A 16,787-nucleotide genomic window follows, 5' to 3' on the forward strand; every position below is an offset into this window, starting at 1 on the left:
CACACACAGCTCAACACATAGTGTAGCATAGCATATAGCATATAGCACAGTTCCACAGTGAAAGCTAGCACAACCCAGTCACTTCACCATACAGAGCGCTTCAGAGGCTCCCGGTTGCTGTGCGGTTAAATAGGGGTACGCACCTATAGACCCGGGCAGCTGGGGCAGGGCGTTGCTGGACAGGAGGAGGTCCTGCAGATTCTCACAGCCAGAGATCTGCTCGTCCACCTTCTCGATGTTGTTCTTGGACACGTCCAGGTAGGTCAGCTGCTTCAGGGCCCCAATCGTCTAACGACACAGAGGAGGAGAAAACAGGTTTCTGCTGGTCAAATTCAGGCTAATGCTTTCATTTTAAGACAAACAAAAGCAATGTAATTAAATATGTAAATACATTTTTTTTTAAACACCAAAATCAAATGTAAACATAATCAGAATCACTTGTAAGCCTTTCTCGCCATAAACTACAATACAAAACCCACATGCTCTCCCATGGATGGATAAATAAATAAATAGATAAATAACATCGTATGTGAAAATGGGACAACCAGCTGGGACTGAATTAGACATTACCTCCTCTCTGCGGATACGCCAATGTCATCTGCTTTAATTACTGCGTGAAATTAATTAATTAGGCTCGACGGGAGAGACGTTGCCAGGATTTAACGGTGTACTGTAAGCTCTGGGGTCCAGGAGGCCCCCGGACCCAGACCCGATTTAAACAGGCCCGAAAGCCCCGATCCAATTGGTCCCTGCGTTCGTGTGACACATGAGCGCTCTCACTGATTTAGCGGCATTCCACAGGAGGCTCTCTCTGGGCCCCCCGACGTAAAGGAGCTTAACCACATGCTAATAAATACAGAGGGATTGATCGCGACAACGAAGGTCAGCGGAGGCCCCTTGGCTGGCAGAGGAGAAATGATCGCGAAAAATCGCTCAGCTCCTGAGCATCACGCACGTGCCTAGTGAGAGAGAGAAGAGAATCGCCTGTGTGTGCAACACGGCGATGCAGCTTGCTTTGAACAATCCACCCCCTCTCCCCCACCGTTTTTCTGGTTGTGGTCAGGACAGGCAAATCTTGTCCCACAATGCATCGGGCACAGCCAGCATTAGTAGCTACTGTACACGGCTTCTCAATAAAGAGCAGACTTGCATGAACCCGGTACCACGCTGTTTACCCAAAAAAAAAAATCAATTCAGCTCAAAACTACAGCACTTGGCTGAAAGACACACTCACGCAAGCACCCCGTTATCTCCAATCAGACGCGTATACTGTAGCACATACCCCCGGCAGAGATGTCAGCCGGTTCCCATCCACCCAGAGCTCTTTCAGTCCGGACAGCTGCGGCACAACTTCTGGCTAGAAAGGAGAAAGAAAAAAAAAGATCAAAATTATTTCCGAAAATACCATCGCGCGCTTTGGCTACGCGCGCCGCGGCTGAGAGAGAGCTCGAACTGAAAGGGCCTTCAGGACCCTTCCGGGGCTTTTATGGGGCCTGGCCAACAGCCGTGGAAGAAGCAGTTTAAAGTGCCCACTGGTGTTTGGTTGAGAACCAGGGGGTTTATTATTAAAGAAAATCAGCAAGCACTTGCTAGCGTAAAAAGATCATAAAATATGTACCAGTATCGCAAAATTAAAAATTGTTACAACCCCCCTGTGTGTCTGTATTTTAATTGGTTTGGCCAACCGTTGTGAAGAACAGGATTGTTATGAACCCCCGAGTGCTTCGTCGCCAAGGCGACAGAGTGACACTCACCATCTCCGAGATCTCGTTGCTGCCCAGGTCCAGCCTCTCCAGCTGGGTCAGTTTGTGCATGCTCCTGCAGAGACAAAGCAGAGGGCAGGAGTGTCTGGGGGTGAGTCTGAGGCTGAATCTGGACCTTGCAGAAGCACCTGATCACCACCCAGAGCAGAAACGCCACAGGTATCCACACTAAAACCAAGCTGCTGATCAGTATGTTCTGTCTGACCGTATCCAAAAATGAATCCTAAAGTCAATTACATGCCATACGCACATAAACCCTTAAAATCTGTCTTCAGCTAAATTGAATAACATGAAACTGAATTAGGATAAATGGGAAAACAAGTTGTGTGAAATTACCACATTCAAAGGATCTCATAAATGAGTGATTCATGATACATTTTCTAAATACTGCAATGCCTTTTTTTCTTACAAAATTCACCAGATCATAAATAATACTGACCATGTGCTTACTGACTCTCTTCTGATGAGTCAACAGCAATTCTTAACACGTCAAATAAACTAAAATAAATACACACTGCAAAGATTTGCTTCAGGTATGTGTGGTTATGCACGCGTGTGTCTCTGTGTGTGCTTATGCGTGGGCACATGCAGCTGCTGAATTTTTTCACACGCTTCCTCAGCATTGCATACATGCTGGAACACACTTCTTTCACGTTGAGCGTTACCTCCCGCGTTCAAACCAAACAGACCTGCGATCCGATTCCTCACCACTTTTTGCTGATGGAGCAAACGGGGGGGGGGAGCCGAAAGTGCGCTGAGCTTAACTGCGCCCACCGCCTGTCCCCGGTCCTCAGGGAGCGCAGGGTAGTTTCGCAACAGCACCCGAAGCGCTTTCAGACCCTTCGCAATCCTCCGGCTCGCTCGCTCAGCGAGCCGAGCGAAAACCTCGGCAGCGGTGAAATAACCGCCACTGCATGCCTAAACGGCGGATTTGCGTGGCCTGTCCCGGCACGCAGCCTGGGAAACCATTACGTAACCCTGCGGAATTCGATTCCTTGGCACGGAACCCCCCCCCCACCGGCGCGGGGCCGTTCGATTCACGACCGGCTTTACCAGTTTTCTTTAGGGGGTCAACCGTTCGCCGGTTTGGAAGTCACGTCGAAAATCTTTTTTATCCTAGAACAAACAGCGGAGTCGTAACGGCCGCTGAAGTTGCTGTCGACTTACTTTGGCAACGCTTTCAGCTGGTTCTCCCTCAGCTCCAGAATCTGCAGCTTGGTTAACCTGCCGTGCAGAGAATTTATTATGACAGAGAAATATTAGATAAATATAAATCCATTAAACTAAAAAAAAAAAACAGAAAAGAATTAAACGAGACCAAGACCATCTGGAAATATGAATGACACCAGCAATAGCATTATTAGCACTGCGAGAAATGTGTTTTCCACTTGTTCACACATCAAAAAACGATAAACTACGTGAAAATCAAAAATGAAAAAGGAGTGGAGTACAGTGGGGCTGTGCAGCTGAATCAGCCAGGAAGTGTGAATATAATATTGCTGAGGATCAGGTTTCTTGCCAGGGGCTTTAAGAGAGAGAGAAAAAAAAGAGCAGGTGCATCTTTATAAAATGTCAGGCCCAGGACTAAACAGCCATTCAGCGCCTACAGCTGATACCTCCCACTCTTAATCCATGGACAACAGAGCCCAAAAGCATCTGCTCCTGCTGGATAGCACAAAGAGGGCACATACACCCCTGCCCCTTCTCAGGTTAGCAGAACCCCCCACCCCCAACCTCACCTGCCAAAACTGGCGGGCAGGAACTCCAGGAAGGCGTCGTTCAGGTAGAGCTGGGTGAGGCTGATCAGCTGAGTGAATCCATCCGGAAGCCTGGAGAAGACAGGATGCGCATCACCAACCGGCCAATCAGAGCAAAGCACCATACAACGAGCGTGTGCACAACCGCACTCATTTATATCAGAACACAGTTAAGCATTCTAAAATAGCGTCGTAAAAACCCCACTGCATGCCTAATTCCAATGCAAAACACCTCTGAGAACACATGAACAGGCAATTGTTCAGTTTTCTGTGGCAAATTGCGGTCGACTCAGATATAAGATGCAGACACAATAAAAGGAAATAGACACGGACTTAATCATCAGCTCTGAAAATCTGTCTAACAGCATTACTCTGTGTGCGTGCTTAAAACTGAGTTTGCAATGGCCGACTTACTTGGAGATGGGATTTACACTTGCTTCGATAATAGCCAAGGCCTTGCAGTTCTTGATATTTTCTGGAAATTCCTGAATACCTATAATGAATCAGATGAAACAGACAAGATATGTCCAATAGTAATGGGCACAATTTATCATTAAACACAATATTACCTTCCCTGCTGCAAACTGCTCCGGGCAAAATGAGCACATTAGTATCTCCGACCATTTTAAATGAGCTGTCGGTATTAAATTCAGAACTTTTATGAGAACTTTTTATGAAGAATTTTATGGTCCTTGATTAGGTAGAAAGAGAACATACTAATCCTTTCTCTTGCAATGTGTACATTGTACAGCAAAGCAACATCCACATGCTAATCTGAACTAAATCCTTTTAAAAAAAGACAGGAAATGCCATTTAGTTTCAGGGGCAGGTACAGACAAGTTTCCCTGAAAATGAAAGCATTCTGAAGAGCAAAACCTCCGAGCACATTCAGACAGGGGAGCTGCCTGCGTCAAGTTCACTTTCAAAATTTAACAATCTATTCTGTGCTGGCCTGAGCATTTTCTAATGACTTCTACTTTCTTTTAGGACCAGCAAACATGCTTATATTACAAAGAAGACAAAGCTTATGCTTATATTACAGAGAAGATACAAGAAGACAAAGTATCAACAAAGGGTTTAATTTTTTAATGTAATCTCTCTTAAAGGTGCAATAAGACTGCAGAGAATTTTTCCATTCATACTGTGCTCATGCAAGCATCAGTTATAAAAACCAGTACATCTGCAAGAAAAGGGTGAATTCTCTAGTGAGTACTCCCTCAGAATCTGAGGTCAAGGAAGTGATGTCATGTCATACATTGAGCACAAAAACAGAGCACACACCATTTTACAAACATTCGGTTGCTGAGGTGTAATAGGAGAAAATATTACTATTTTGGCACGTAACTACCACAGGGGTTATCTGTGTCCTCAGAGATGGCTTAATAATTTTAATGCAGGCAATTTTGTAGAGCAGCATGAAAATTCACTGCAGTAGAATGTTATAATGAGAACTCACTGTTTGCCCAGCTCCCCGAAGCACAAAGCAAGAACCACAAACGAATGCATGGGGGAAGAAAGACCCTTTTCCTAGAGCCTTCCAGAATAACAGAGGCCCTTCAAAGGAAAACTTTATTTGCCTCCCACTCCACAGATTGAATTTACTGAATTTTCATTCCCAATCGTCTGCCACTCTCATTCCATTCCATCTGTCCTGATACCAAAAACACTTTCTACTACTTCACTCTACCACTTTCCTGTGCAGTGTCACACTCTATGGTACCACGACAGTTTACAGACAGCTTAAATCTCAATTCTGAAGGGCTGCACTGACATTTATCTGAAAATAACAAAAAATGAAAATGTTTGGGTATGAGTAGGCCTACTTAGGTCAGCCAACAGCACTGGTGGCAAGCCTAGAAAACAAGACCAGGTCAAAACCTAGTGTATGGCTGCACCTAACACACTTCATCCGGCCGACCAATGGTGTAACTGCATAACTTGGCGGACCAATGGTGTAACTTCATCACTCAGTCAGATCACTCAGTCACTAAGTCACAGACATTCGCATTTGTAGGGCTGGCCCCGCTGTTGGGGTCCAGCCAAAAATAACCATTGTATTAAGAAGGCAGGAACCCTTATCCAAAAGAGGGCTCCAAAAGTACCAGTACCAGTAAAAAAAAAGCTATTCACAAAAGACCAAATGCAATGCAATCTCTCAACATCTCATTCCACACTTGGTTTAGCCAATCACACGGCTCGCAACTATCTAGTTTCAGACTGTTTTTCAGAATCTGCCGTCAGCACGAAGGTTTCTTCACGGGTGCCAACTTCGCTGAGTGTCAACGCCACAGCGCTGGGATCTGAGATGGGGCGCTGGACGAAATCCCTCCAGAAATATGCATTACCGTTAATGCCGTTTACCGTCCAGCTCCCGTCCAGGACCAAAAAATCAGAGCGGGCAATCTGCTGAAAAGCGATCCCCATACGGTCATGCCTTTCAGTGAATTAATCTGAAATACAACAGCAACGCTAAATATGCTTTCACCTTGATTGCTCCCATCCAGTTTCCCGAAATTCAAATGCAAACACTGATTCAAATAATGAAATAAATATATAAAAATAGGGTAAATTGGGTATGAAGCAATGAATTTAGTAACGTACTGCACCTTTGGCGCTGTGGATTAATCTGATATGAGAATTGCTGATAAGGATTACTTTCCAAAACTCTCTTATTAAAAGTTTTCTGGAGGATTTTGTCTGGGGTGTTAAAATACTGAACTTTCTATATAACACAAGTGAATGAGCTCTACATTTATTGTGTTACCAATTCAGCCCCCAATTTAAACAGCATTCAAAATCTCCTTGCACCCGATGACAGCCATGTGAAACAAGTCTGTCCTGTTAAGGATCAAGCTCTGTGACACTATGCGTCAGAGGTTGAACACAACAACATATAACAAACAGAATATAGAATCTAATAAACTTTGCTGACTGTAAAATATTTTCAACAAAAGCAGCCTGGTTTAGAATTTTTAAGCTTGTTCAATTTATACAACAATGCATATTTGATGTCAGCTCTTGTGCAAACTTGAAAGGCATGTTTGGCCATGCTGATCCATGTTTCCATAGCGTTGCTACTTCATGGTCATTAACTAGAGAATAAGAGGAGTTCACCATGCTCTTCAAATGCTCTTGTTCACATAAGCTGATGGAGAAGCATTTCTGTTAAAACTGATTGACAAGTACGAAAACATTGCATGTGTGAGCCACCTTATGGAATATATAGCACACTACGTTTTGCACCAAAACAAAATGCTTCGTTTTAAATTAAGCATAATTTTACACAAAAACATGTGCAAGTAGGGACTGTATTTGCAAGTCCTTTTTGTTCCAAAACAGTGGTAAAGTTTAGAAACACAACAACACCCATGCCTCCAGCATAGCCGTGAACCTGTTTAGTCCGTGTCTGACATGTCGAGAGACACTGGGCCTCATTCACGAAACGTGTTAAGATCACATTTGATCGTAAACTGCATGTAAGAACGTTTCCAAGAACATTTTGGCATTCATCATTTTTTCTGTATCTGTATCTGTATTTGTTCGTGGCTGTTTCTTTATGCAAATCACATGAACAGGATTGCGCATTATAAAATTTACAGTCAGCAGTCATAATCTCATACACCTGGGATATACACAAAACAAAGGTCTGCACGTGTCATGAATCCCATATTGGCTTTTCATAGGAACACTTCTAAGACCAAAAGTAAGAATAATTTAAGAAATATTCTGTGAACGATGCCCATTATTTGTAACCTGACAGGTCTAGGGTAAAGTTCAGGAGAAGCTGAGGATATTCTCCATCTGCAGATGTACGGTCTTAGAACACGAGATATTAAATATCGAATCTATAGGATCTGGGGACCTGTGCTGTAAGTAGATTTGGCTGGATTTGCCGATTTTTCATTTCAGGCTAAATCATTTCACGATTCAGAAAGATTTGTCAGTCCACTAAATAGCTACCCTGAAGTCCTGAACAGCATTTAACCGTACCATATCGGAGTGAAACTCGCCCGGAATACTCGTGAACAAAATCAATCATATCGACTTAGCCATCAAGATCGCAAGATTTGAGCACAGAATCATTTTACGGAGGATGATGTCGCCTTGTAAACCTAATCTAATTTTAAAATACATTTTCTTCTTTTTTCCCCACCACCTTGCCTCGCACGTTACCGCGGTGCCACCTGCAACATGTAAGGAGACCTGCAGCTGAAGCTCGTGCAGTCCTCTAATGTGCGATCCCGCGAACCCTATTTTCCGCACCACGAGGCGCGCGCATCTCTCACTGACAGCCGGGAGACTAGGGGTGCCTGGCGCGTCGCTGATAGAGAGTTTATGCGGCAGTAACCCCGGCATGCCGGCCCAAATTAAACCCATCCCACACCGGCGGAAAAAAAACAACAACAAAAAAACAATTCTGTCTTGGTCAGCTTGGGTTCAGCTAATGACACAGCTGGAGCTGTAAACTGTCATGTCCCAAGTACAGGGTCTGATGTATTGTTTTATAAAATACGTTAATATTTGAAAAAATAGCTTGTTCCATTGGAGCTACTCTTGCAGCCTAATTGAATGGAATCTGAAGAACACTTATCTGAAGCTGTGTATTGAAGTGGAATAGAATAGAATTACTTTTCCCAGTGGGAACTTCAGGACATTGTGACCATTATAAACACAACTCACCCCGCTAGGTTAATTTGATAACATTACCAAAACAACAAAACAAAACAAAAAAACATTAGCAGCACAGTCTATTTGCTTCCCCTTTTCATACTTGTCATACAAACGTAGATAAAAGACAAATATTACACGTAAGTATGACATGTTTGATTTCTCCATGCGGCATTTTAGCGAAAGAAGGTATTAGAGGTGAGCCAAGCCGAGTATTTATAGCGGGAAACTGTATCAAAAATGTGCTCAAGATTACCAGGGCTTAATTTATCATGGGAATTAAAATAATTTGTTCTAGCTAAAAGAAAACATGTTTTTGATTTAAAAATGAGGATTGCAATACTACAATCTGGTGCCAGTAGCTAACAAATCAGGTCAGTTCACGAGGTCCCACTTAAATTATTTAAATCCCGTATCAGCAACAGGGGCGAGAGACGCGTTTTAAAATGTGCGTTAATCCCGTTCATCCTCTGAAGCGCACGCGCTCTGTCAGTCGTGTCGGCTCCACTCTCTTCTCCTACGATGCCTAAAGAAGTCTTCATTCTTATTGCACAGATTTTAATTCTTGGGGGTTTTTATTCTTAATTTTTTGTTCTATGTTTGAGCTGTTGGTGCAGCAGGAAGAAAATAATTACTACTATGAGACACTTCATTTCACAAGACAAAGCCTACTTTCTTTTTTCCCCCAGTGTAAACTGATTGGTATTTGTCCTGACGAGACACACAGTTACACAGGTCAGCAAGGGTCAAGAAATAGATCAAGATTTTTGGACACTAAGTAATATGCATATGAACAATAGAAGGCCCATCGATTGGAAAAATCAGCCTTTTTGTTTCTCTAAATCCCAGCCATTTGCCCTCTTGCAAGGCTTCACCCTGTCTTAAAAATGAACAAACAGATGACAGAGAGGTTTCAAGCAGAGGTGGGTAACCCGGCTTCAAAGAGTAAAAAGACTGACCATGTATTTGCTCCACCAACATGCACTAAACCAGCTGATTACAATAATTAGTTCTCCTAACATGGTGAAGAGTCATGCTAATTAGAATCAGCTGGTTTAGTGCATGGTGGTGGAGCAAATACATGGTCAGTCTTTTTACTCTTTGAAGCCAGGTTACCCACCTCTGGTTTCAAGCATAGTTCAAAGGTGCACATTTAATTTTATTTCATTTAATTTATTTATTTGGTTTGCTTACTGTTCTTGCTGACGTCCAGTTCCTTGAGATTGATAAGGTTTCCGACGGCTGGCGGTATTCCCGTGAGGTCGTTGTCCGGCAGGCTCAGCCGATGGAGCGTCTGGCAGTTGAACAGGTGCTGTGGAACGGAACGTAGAGGCTGGGGGGGTGCGGGGGGGGGGAGCACAATGGCCCGGAGTCAACACGGTAAAAAAAAAAAAAAAAGGGTGTTTCATTTTCGGAGGGCCGAAGCAAGGGCGACCGGCCCGATCAATTCCAATCCGGACGGTCGCAAGGACGATAAACATCGAGACGCTGAGCGGGGCGGACTCGTCGCCCGACGCCAGCCCACCGAGGCCGGGGCGGAGGGAAATTTAATCTGGCCGTCGGGGAGCGTCCTCCAGCTAAAGCATTAGCCCTCGGCCCAGCGACACGCCCGAAAGGTCTGGGATAAATTCTGACCCTGAAAGCACCAAGCATGGCCGGCTGTCCTATAAGGATGATGCATAGCTGGCTGTTGTGATAAGGCATTTTAAACCAGTGAAAAATAAGTGGTTGTGGGGGTTTGGGGGGTGGGGGGGGGGTGGGTCAGATTAGGCTCTGTCCCACAAGTAACTTAGGTACATTTGGTTATACTTTTTGGCTGGACCGCAACAGCGGGGCCAGCCCTACAAACGGAATGTCTGTGACTGAGTCACTGAGTGATGAAGTTACACCATCGGTCAGCCGGATGAAGTGTGTACGGTCCAGCCACATACTAGGTTTTGACCTGGTCTTGTTTGTTTAACTACTCCAGAAGCACCAGTAGAGCTATAGCAGTGCCTCTGAATGGGGTTTTTCATGTGGCAAACTGAGGGCCACGTGCCCAGCAGTGTACTGAGCCTACAGAAATGAATTCTCCGGGTCTCTGTGACCATTTATTTTCTGCCAACAAGCCCCCGGCTTCCTGGCATTCAAAGCTTGACTGTTCTCACTTTCTTTGGGCAATAAGACACCTCAACAACCGCGGTGTGGCCCCGACGCTATAATAACTCATATTCCGGGTGCTTTCAATATGTCTGGATAGATTTTGGCTTGGTGTTGCAACCCCTGGTCATGCTAACTCAAGGCTGCTGTCGGAGGACAGTGTTTGGTGGGGAACATCTTGTCTGCTTTGCGACAGCTGGCCGTGAACAGTGACAGCAGATCCATAACTGTTGACAAAAGCACCGTTTTCCAAATAAGCCAATTTTTCCCAATGTCGTTTTTTCTGTAAGTCCCTTGTGTGAAGCTCATCACCATTGGCTATGAATAAATCAAATAGTCAAACTAATTACAGAAACTTTTAATTAATGTCTAAATTTGGTGAACTTCATTTTTCAAATTATACATGCTGATTGCTGTTTTTTTCCTGATTGAGGCAACAGCTTCAGGTTGCATAAGGACAAGAAGCAATCGGTCTTATTTCTTCTTGTTTTGCAGTGCTTGGAGATAAAGGCCATAGACTAAAAGAATATTTAGATTTGTGAGAGTTCTGCAGCGGCCTGACAATGCGACATTGTTTTGGGTGGCGAATGACAAAAATCCAGGCAACAAGAGGGGCTTTGTCACGAAAAGACTCTGGACTCAGACTCTGGATTTTTTGTGCCATTGTGGATCTCGACTGCACTTGGATCTTGGGGGTGGGGGTGGGGGGTGGGGGGGGGATGAATGCCTCAGTGTAACGGACTGTATTCGACACACACGCGAGCCGGAGCCTTACCTTGGGCAGCTCCTCGATCTGGTTGGCGTCCAGGTAGAGCTCCTCCAGGGTCTTCTCGCAGCTGAAGATCTCCTTGGGCACCTGCTCCAGGCTGCAGTGGGAGTAGTCCAGCGCGGTCACCACCTCCTCCTCCCCCCGCAGGCATCGGCACGGCACCAGGCGCACGAACAGGCTCCGCTTGGCCGTCATCCTCCGGCTGCGGGGAGGGGGGGGGGGGGGTTGGGGGGGGTCAGATGAACCGGGAAGGGGGCAGACAGGCAAGAAGGGGGGGGGGGGCAGACGAGACGGGGGGGGGGGGGGGCGAGAAGGGAGGGGGGGTCAGTGTCCAGGACTAAGTGACAGCCGGGAGCTAACTGCAGCGGCACTGACCGTGCCATGCCTGCAGAACCCTGCCTGGTATTTTCAGTGACCTGTCAATCACGTTGCAGTTAAGTGCTAAATGAATGCATTACGTTTGTCCTCTGACATAACCAATAACCAGGAAGCAATAAGCCATGAAAACACCAGTCTTATCATTTCCCAGAGGGAAAGAGTGAGAGAGAAAATAAGGTTGTGACACACCCATTTGTTCAAACAAATAGTCATTAGACAAAGCAATAATAGGACACAAATAATTCAAAATGCAATCAACATCTCATCATCATTATTCCCCCTTTTTCAGGAAACAGATAATTTGCAGGTTTCAATGGGAGTGTATTGTGTTGCAAAATGTACTAATTAAAACCATACAGGGTGAGACAGAGCAAGAAAGAGAGAGAAAGGTAAAAAAAAAAAAAAAGTTTGTATTAAGGGTAAATTTACAGGCCTGATACACTGTTGTGCAAAAGCAACTTTTTGTCCAACGCTATTCTACAGCACACACACATTGCTTCCCCTCCCCTCGTTCCCCTGTTCTTCTTCACAGGGGTCAAAGGTCATCTTTAAAAAACATTCCTCAATCTTCAGCATTTCATCCCGTCAGGACAGTAGCGATTGCAATTTGCCTGTCTGTGGAAGCAATTAGGAGAGGAGTCCGTCTGAGTCACAGTCTGGCGGCTCACTCCCGCGCTATCCGCAGGGACATCAGTGGCCCGACCGCAGAGCCACTGCCAAGGCTTAGCGGAGGACGCCATTTTACCCCCAAGCACAATTCAGGGGAATCGCCTGATAAAACAGGGACATCAACACCCGCTCAAGCAGACACCATATTGACTGAACATTAAGCACTGCACTCACAAACCACAAACACATCCCTCACCCAAAAAAGGTGAAATAAATATTGATTCGCCATCTGTGATGAATCACGTATTTAAATCATTATTTAATATCCTTTGATATATTTAATCGGCTTCGCATTTAAATGAAAAATTCTGTCTTTTTCCATATTTATTGCAAGATATTGGATATCCATATTTCTTTGAGTCTTGACTAATTAAAAACTTATCATCCAGACTGAAGAAAACTACATAAAACCTTCAGCTATGAAATATTATGGTATTGCAAATATTACTTTGTGCATAGTTCAGATAGATTAACTCAAATGCGCTGGTACATATAGATCGGAAAAGCCAACTGAATGAAATCCAGTAAAAACAAACATCTTAAAATCTATTTAAACCATCTCCTTTCATTCCAGTATTTTATTATTTTATTATTATATAAAATGGCCCTTCAAACTGATTATAAACATAGGTGTTCAAAGGAGCACCACATAATGATGTACATTTAACAAAAGACACATGGTATGAAATGTGCCAATACAGTCCTGGTTTGCCTTGTCCTTGCTGAAAAATACACTGAAATAATAAATACGAGGAATAAACACGTTGAAAGGGCTATAATTTTCCTCACAATAGGCGTAAACGAGCACGAGGAGCACTTGAAGCTGTTTTTTTATTCCTTGTTTCCTTTCAGTCTGATTTTTGATGATGCTTCCGTGCAATGGACCGATGCATCCAATTAGCAGAAAAGAGTATTTCTAAACAAAACTGTAAATTCTGTAACCATTTATCAGCAAGGCTCTGATGCTTCTAATCTATGTTTGATGACACGGCTTGATCTGCCCAGACAGAAAAACATTGCTGTAAAGAATGAAACCCGGAGAAAACATGCTGAATAGCTGATCAGATTAACATGCATGTTTTTCCGTCCAATGGCGTGCTCCCTTTAGGGTCACATGACCACATGTGTCAAGGTCACCCATATCATTATTAATGCCCCATTCAGGGTAAACATGCAGAACCTCAAATTTCGACTTTCCCTTTCAATGGGCAGCTTTCCTGTGATCTTATCTGAGTCTGAAGGCCTCCTAATTAGACAGCATATATTAGAGATCAGCCTGCCCGCCCTCAGTTCAAGCCGTTGCCAAGGTGAAAAGACGGAATCTTCACTGTAGTATGCGCGGAATCTTCAAAGCAGGAGTGTTCCTTCCTTCCATGTGTAAACTCCAATAAAAGAGGGAAGACTGATTACTACAAAACAAAGTGTGACTTTTACGCAGAGTACTTGCCCAACTTTTGTATAGTTTGGGGCTAGCAGCAATCCTAGGTGCACATCCACCAATTGTTTTGCTCAGATGTTTTACCCATCTTTCTGTTATTTGGCCAAAATGTCTGAAAACGTATGAAACTGGGGAGTGGTTTCAATTCCTATCTCTACACTATCCTATTCCTGTCTGTCTCTCGCTGTATCCCTCTTTCCCTCTACCATTACATAATGAGTATTGTACCTCATCAGACCTGTGTTTTGTAGTTGTCCCAGTGACATTCGGTATGCACTTATTGCACGCTGCTTTGGATAAAAGCGTCTGCCAAATAAATGTAATGTAATGTAATGCTGAAGCAAGGATGCAGAGTTGTGTAACAGTGCCGTAGCACCTTCTTCATGGCTTCCAAACGCCAACCACATCTGTAAAAAACAGACCACCTGCCACAAGCCCCTTACAGCACTGATGTATCTGATCACTCTGTCTAATGGCCGACGTCTATTGATTTTAACTACGGGCTGCGAGGCAGCTGCACAGGAACCCATATCAGCGGTCTGTTCCCGTATCAGTGGTCTGTTCCTCGCTCAGTGGTCTGTTCCCCCCTCAGTGGTCTGTTCCTGTCTCCTCAGTCTGTTCCTGTCTCCTCGGTCTGTTCCTGTCTCCTCGGTCTGTCCTCAGCGGTCTGTTCCTGTCTCAGCGGCAGAGGAGCGGCTCCCCGTCGGGCCCGCTCGCCTCACTACGGCCGAGCGGAAGGAAACGGAGAGGCGTGCCGCCGTAAAAACGGCTAAATACAGCCAGCGGGAAACCCTACAACACCGACTGCGGCGCAAGCACACCAGGTCTCTCTCTCTCTGTCTCTTCCTCCATCCCTCTCTCTCTGTCTCTCTCACTCTGTCTCTATCTGTCTCTCTCTCTCCATCTGTGGGAATTCAGTCACTGGCTCAATACTAGGGAGAAGGGGAGTCTCGCAGTCACACAGGATACCCCACCAGACACTTAAGTGCACTTCTTTGTTCGGCAGTACAGAATCGTGTGTTACCTGAAAGTTTTTTTTTTTTTTTTAAATGGCAGTTGGTAGAAATGTTGAAAAAAAAAAAACAATAAAATATTTGAAAAAGCTTAGAGTAAATTCCCAGACCAGATTTAGGCCTTAGTGTGCATTTAAAATACGGGTTGTTCACTGGTGGAAAACAGCAGGTTGCTCAGGTGCACTGGGGTACATTCACACAGACGGTTAGCACAGTACACAGACAGCACTGGACTGCGGCTCAGCGGGTTTAGGGCTGCTGTCGTTTTGCAGGCGGCCCGGGTCTACTCCCCTGCAGGGGCAGCCCCTGGAGCGGGAGCCTGCTGGAAGAGGCGCTAGGCTAACCTGACAACCAGACGGCCGCAGGTCCAAATCCAACCCGGGGGGGGTGGGGGGGGGGGGGGGGGGGCGCTGCCCTCGTACCCCCCCAGAGCGAGGCGTAACCAAGCGCGGAGTCAAAAAACCCCCGGGGCCTCGCAGCCGTGCGTCACACTTTCCACACGGAGACGAGATTAGGCTGCGGAGCCCCCCCCCCCTGCCCCCCGGGGGAGCGATAACTCTCCCCCAGGGGCGCGATCACTCTCCCCGGCCTCGGTCTGAGCGGCTGACACATCACCTTCTTTTTCCCAGCAGGCTTCTCATCCACCGTTTCTGAGGTACGCTTCAGGAGCTAGCTATGCAGCTACAGACCTGGCTAGCGCGTCATATCTCAGCTGTGTAAAACCGCCCGGGCAAAACACTGCACAGCGAAGGCACTTTGATAGGTGACAACAGAGCGGATTTATATTCACGGACCATACTGGTGTCCTGTCTGCAGAGGGCTGTAAAGGAGTCTCTTTGTGTGACACGCTGCTTGTTATTTAAGTCGAGTTCCTGGGCAGCTATGCACATCTGCAGGGTGTGTATGTTCAAATGTTCGTTAGCCTAATTCCTAACAGTGCAATATGCCAAACAGCATACGTCACTATGTGAAATAACCATCTCATTTTGAAAACATTCCAAACAAAAGTGTTTTTTTCCATGACAAAAGCAACTTTTTTTTTTTTACTAACTGCTCCTAAGTAGATGACTAAGCTATAATCTCAAAGATACCCAAATCCTTTGAGACAGACTCTCTCCAATTCAAGCAAGATAAAATGCTACCTTCTCACGAATCATTCCACTGTGCTTTTAGGAACAGGGTTGTGGCATTATATCAGCATATGAAAATACATCTGCACTAACCGTTACATTGACAACAGATAATGGATTACATGTGAAAAAAACAGCATCTTGCTTAATGTGAGCACTCTATTTCTCTTAAAAGTTCAAACTCTAATACATGATGGAATTGCAATACAATACACACATCTGACAGCATATTTAAAGTGTGTTCACCCCAATTGGCCCAAGAATTCATTCATTCTGTAGCTTGCAGGAGCTTGAGTCTGTTGCTAAAGACTGGAGGGGGTGAAATATGCTTGCTCCTAAGGTTAGAGAGGGACATACCAGAACCCCCCCCCCCCCCCCCCAGCTACACCTGTGGTTTAGCCTGGAGCCTACACCTGTGGTTTACCTGGAGCCTCCACCTGTGGTTTACCTGTAGCCTACACCTGCGGTAGCCCCTGAAATGTCAGACCCCTGAGATTGTGAGAAGGTGCGCTCCCCTGTGCAGAGCTCCAGGCTTGCGTGTTAACTCAGTGGGCGAGCCCGTTTATTGCCTTTCCCTTCAGTTCTGACCCTAGCCAGCACTTCCTGTAGGAAAAGGCCTCTCTCTCTCTCTCTTTCTCTCTCTGCTCAGGAGCATTTAAGTTTCCACAGATAAGTTAGCGACACACCAGGAAACAGCCACGGTGGAGAAAAACCCAGCCGTTCGAGGGGAAAGTCACTGAGGAGTTTCATGGTGGTAACTCTTATTGCTGGAGGAACTTTAACTGGAAGATTCACAACTTGATTGGCAGGTGAGGCACACTTGCTGTACCACTGCCCAAGCTCCTTAACTTGAATGGATTCCCATCTGTATACACGTAAAATATAAAATACATAAAAAATAAATTATTTATTACGACCACTCATTTGTTTTGCTGTGGAATATGGAGCTACAGAATAATATTTTCACTGTATTCTTTACAGATCTGATGGATGACTTATAAGAAACAGTGAACTGTGCAATCAAACAGGGCTTTAAGGTCCTGTATTTACACTGTTACTCAAC

General features: G+C 45.1%; 1 protein-coding gene across 3 annotated transcripts in view; it reads right to left on the minus strand.

Annotated features, from left to right (window-relative positions):
• Window positions 1–16,787, minus strand: part of LOC118206720 (erbin-like) — a 59,579-nt gene that overhangs the window by 20,771 nt on the left and 22,021 nt on the right. For all 3 annotated transcript variants that reach the window (XM_035379743.1, XM_035379744.1, XM_035379742.1), the window contains exons 2-9: window positions 11,103–11,298; window positions 9,383–9,500; window positions 3,935–4,013; window positions 3,503–3,592; window positions 2,931–2,987; window positions 1,755–1,818; window positions 1,283–1,357; window positions 144–288 (exon numbers count right to left, since the gene is read on the minus strand). In XM_035379743.1, coding sequence (XP_035235634.1) covers window positions 144–288; window positions 1,283–1,357; window positions 1,755–1,818; window positions 2,931–2,987; window positions 3,503–3,592; window positions 3,935–4,013; window positions 9,383–9,500; window positions 11,103–11,291 — 817 coding nt within the window. In that variant the 5' untranslated portion in view covers window positions 11,292–11,298. The remainder of the gene's footprint in view (window positions 1–143; window positions 289–1,282; window positions 1,358–1,754; window positions 1,819–2,930; window positions 2,988–3,502; window positions 3,593–3,934; window positions 4,014–9,382; window positions 9,501–11,102; window positions 11,299–16,787) is intronic.

The sequence above is a fragment of the Anguilla anguilla genome, chromosome 10 (genome assembly GCF_013347855.1).
Source record: "Anguilla anguilla isolate fAngAng1 chromosome 10, fAngAng1.pri, whole genome shotgun sequence".
Taxonomy (NCBI): Eukaryota; Metazoa; Chordata; class Actinopteri; order Anguilliformes; family Anguillidae; genus Anguilla; species Anguilla anguilla.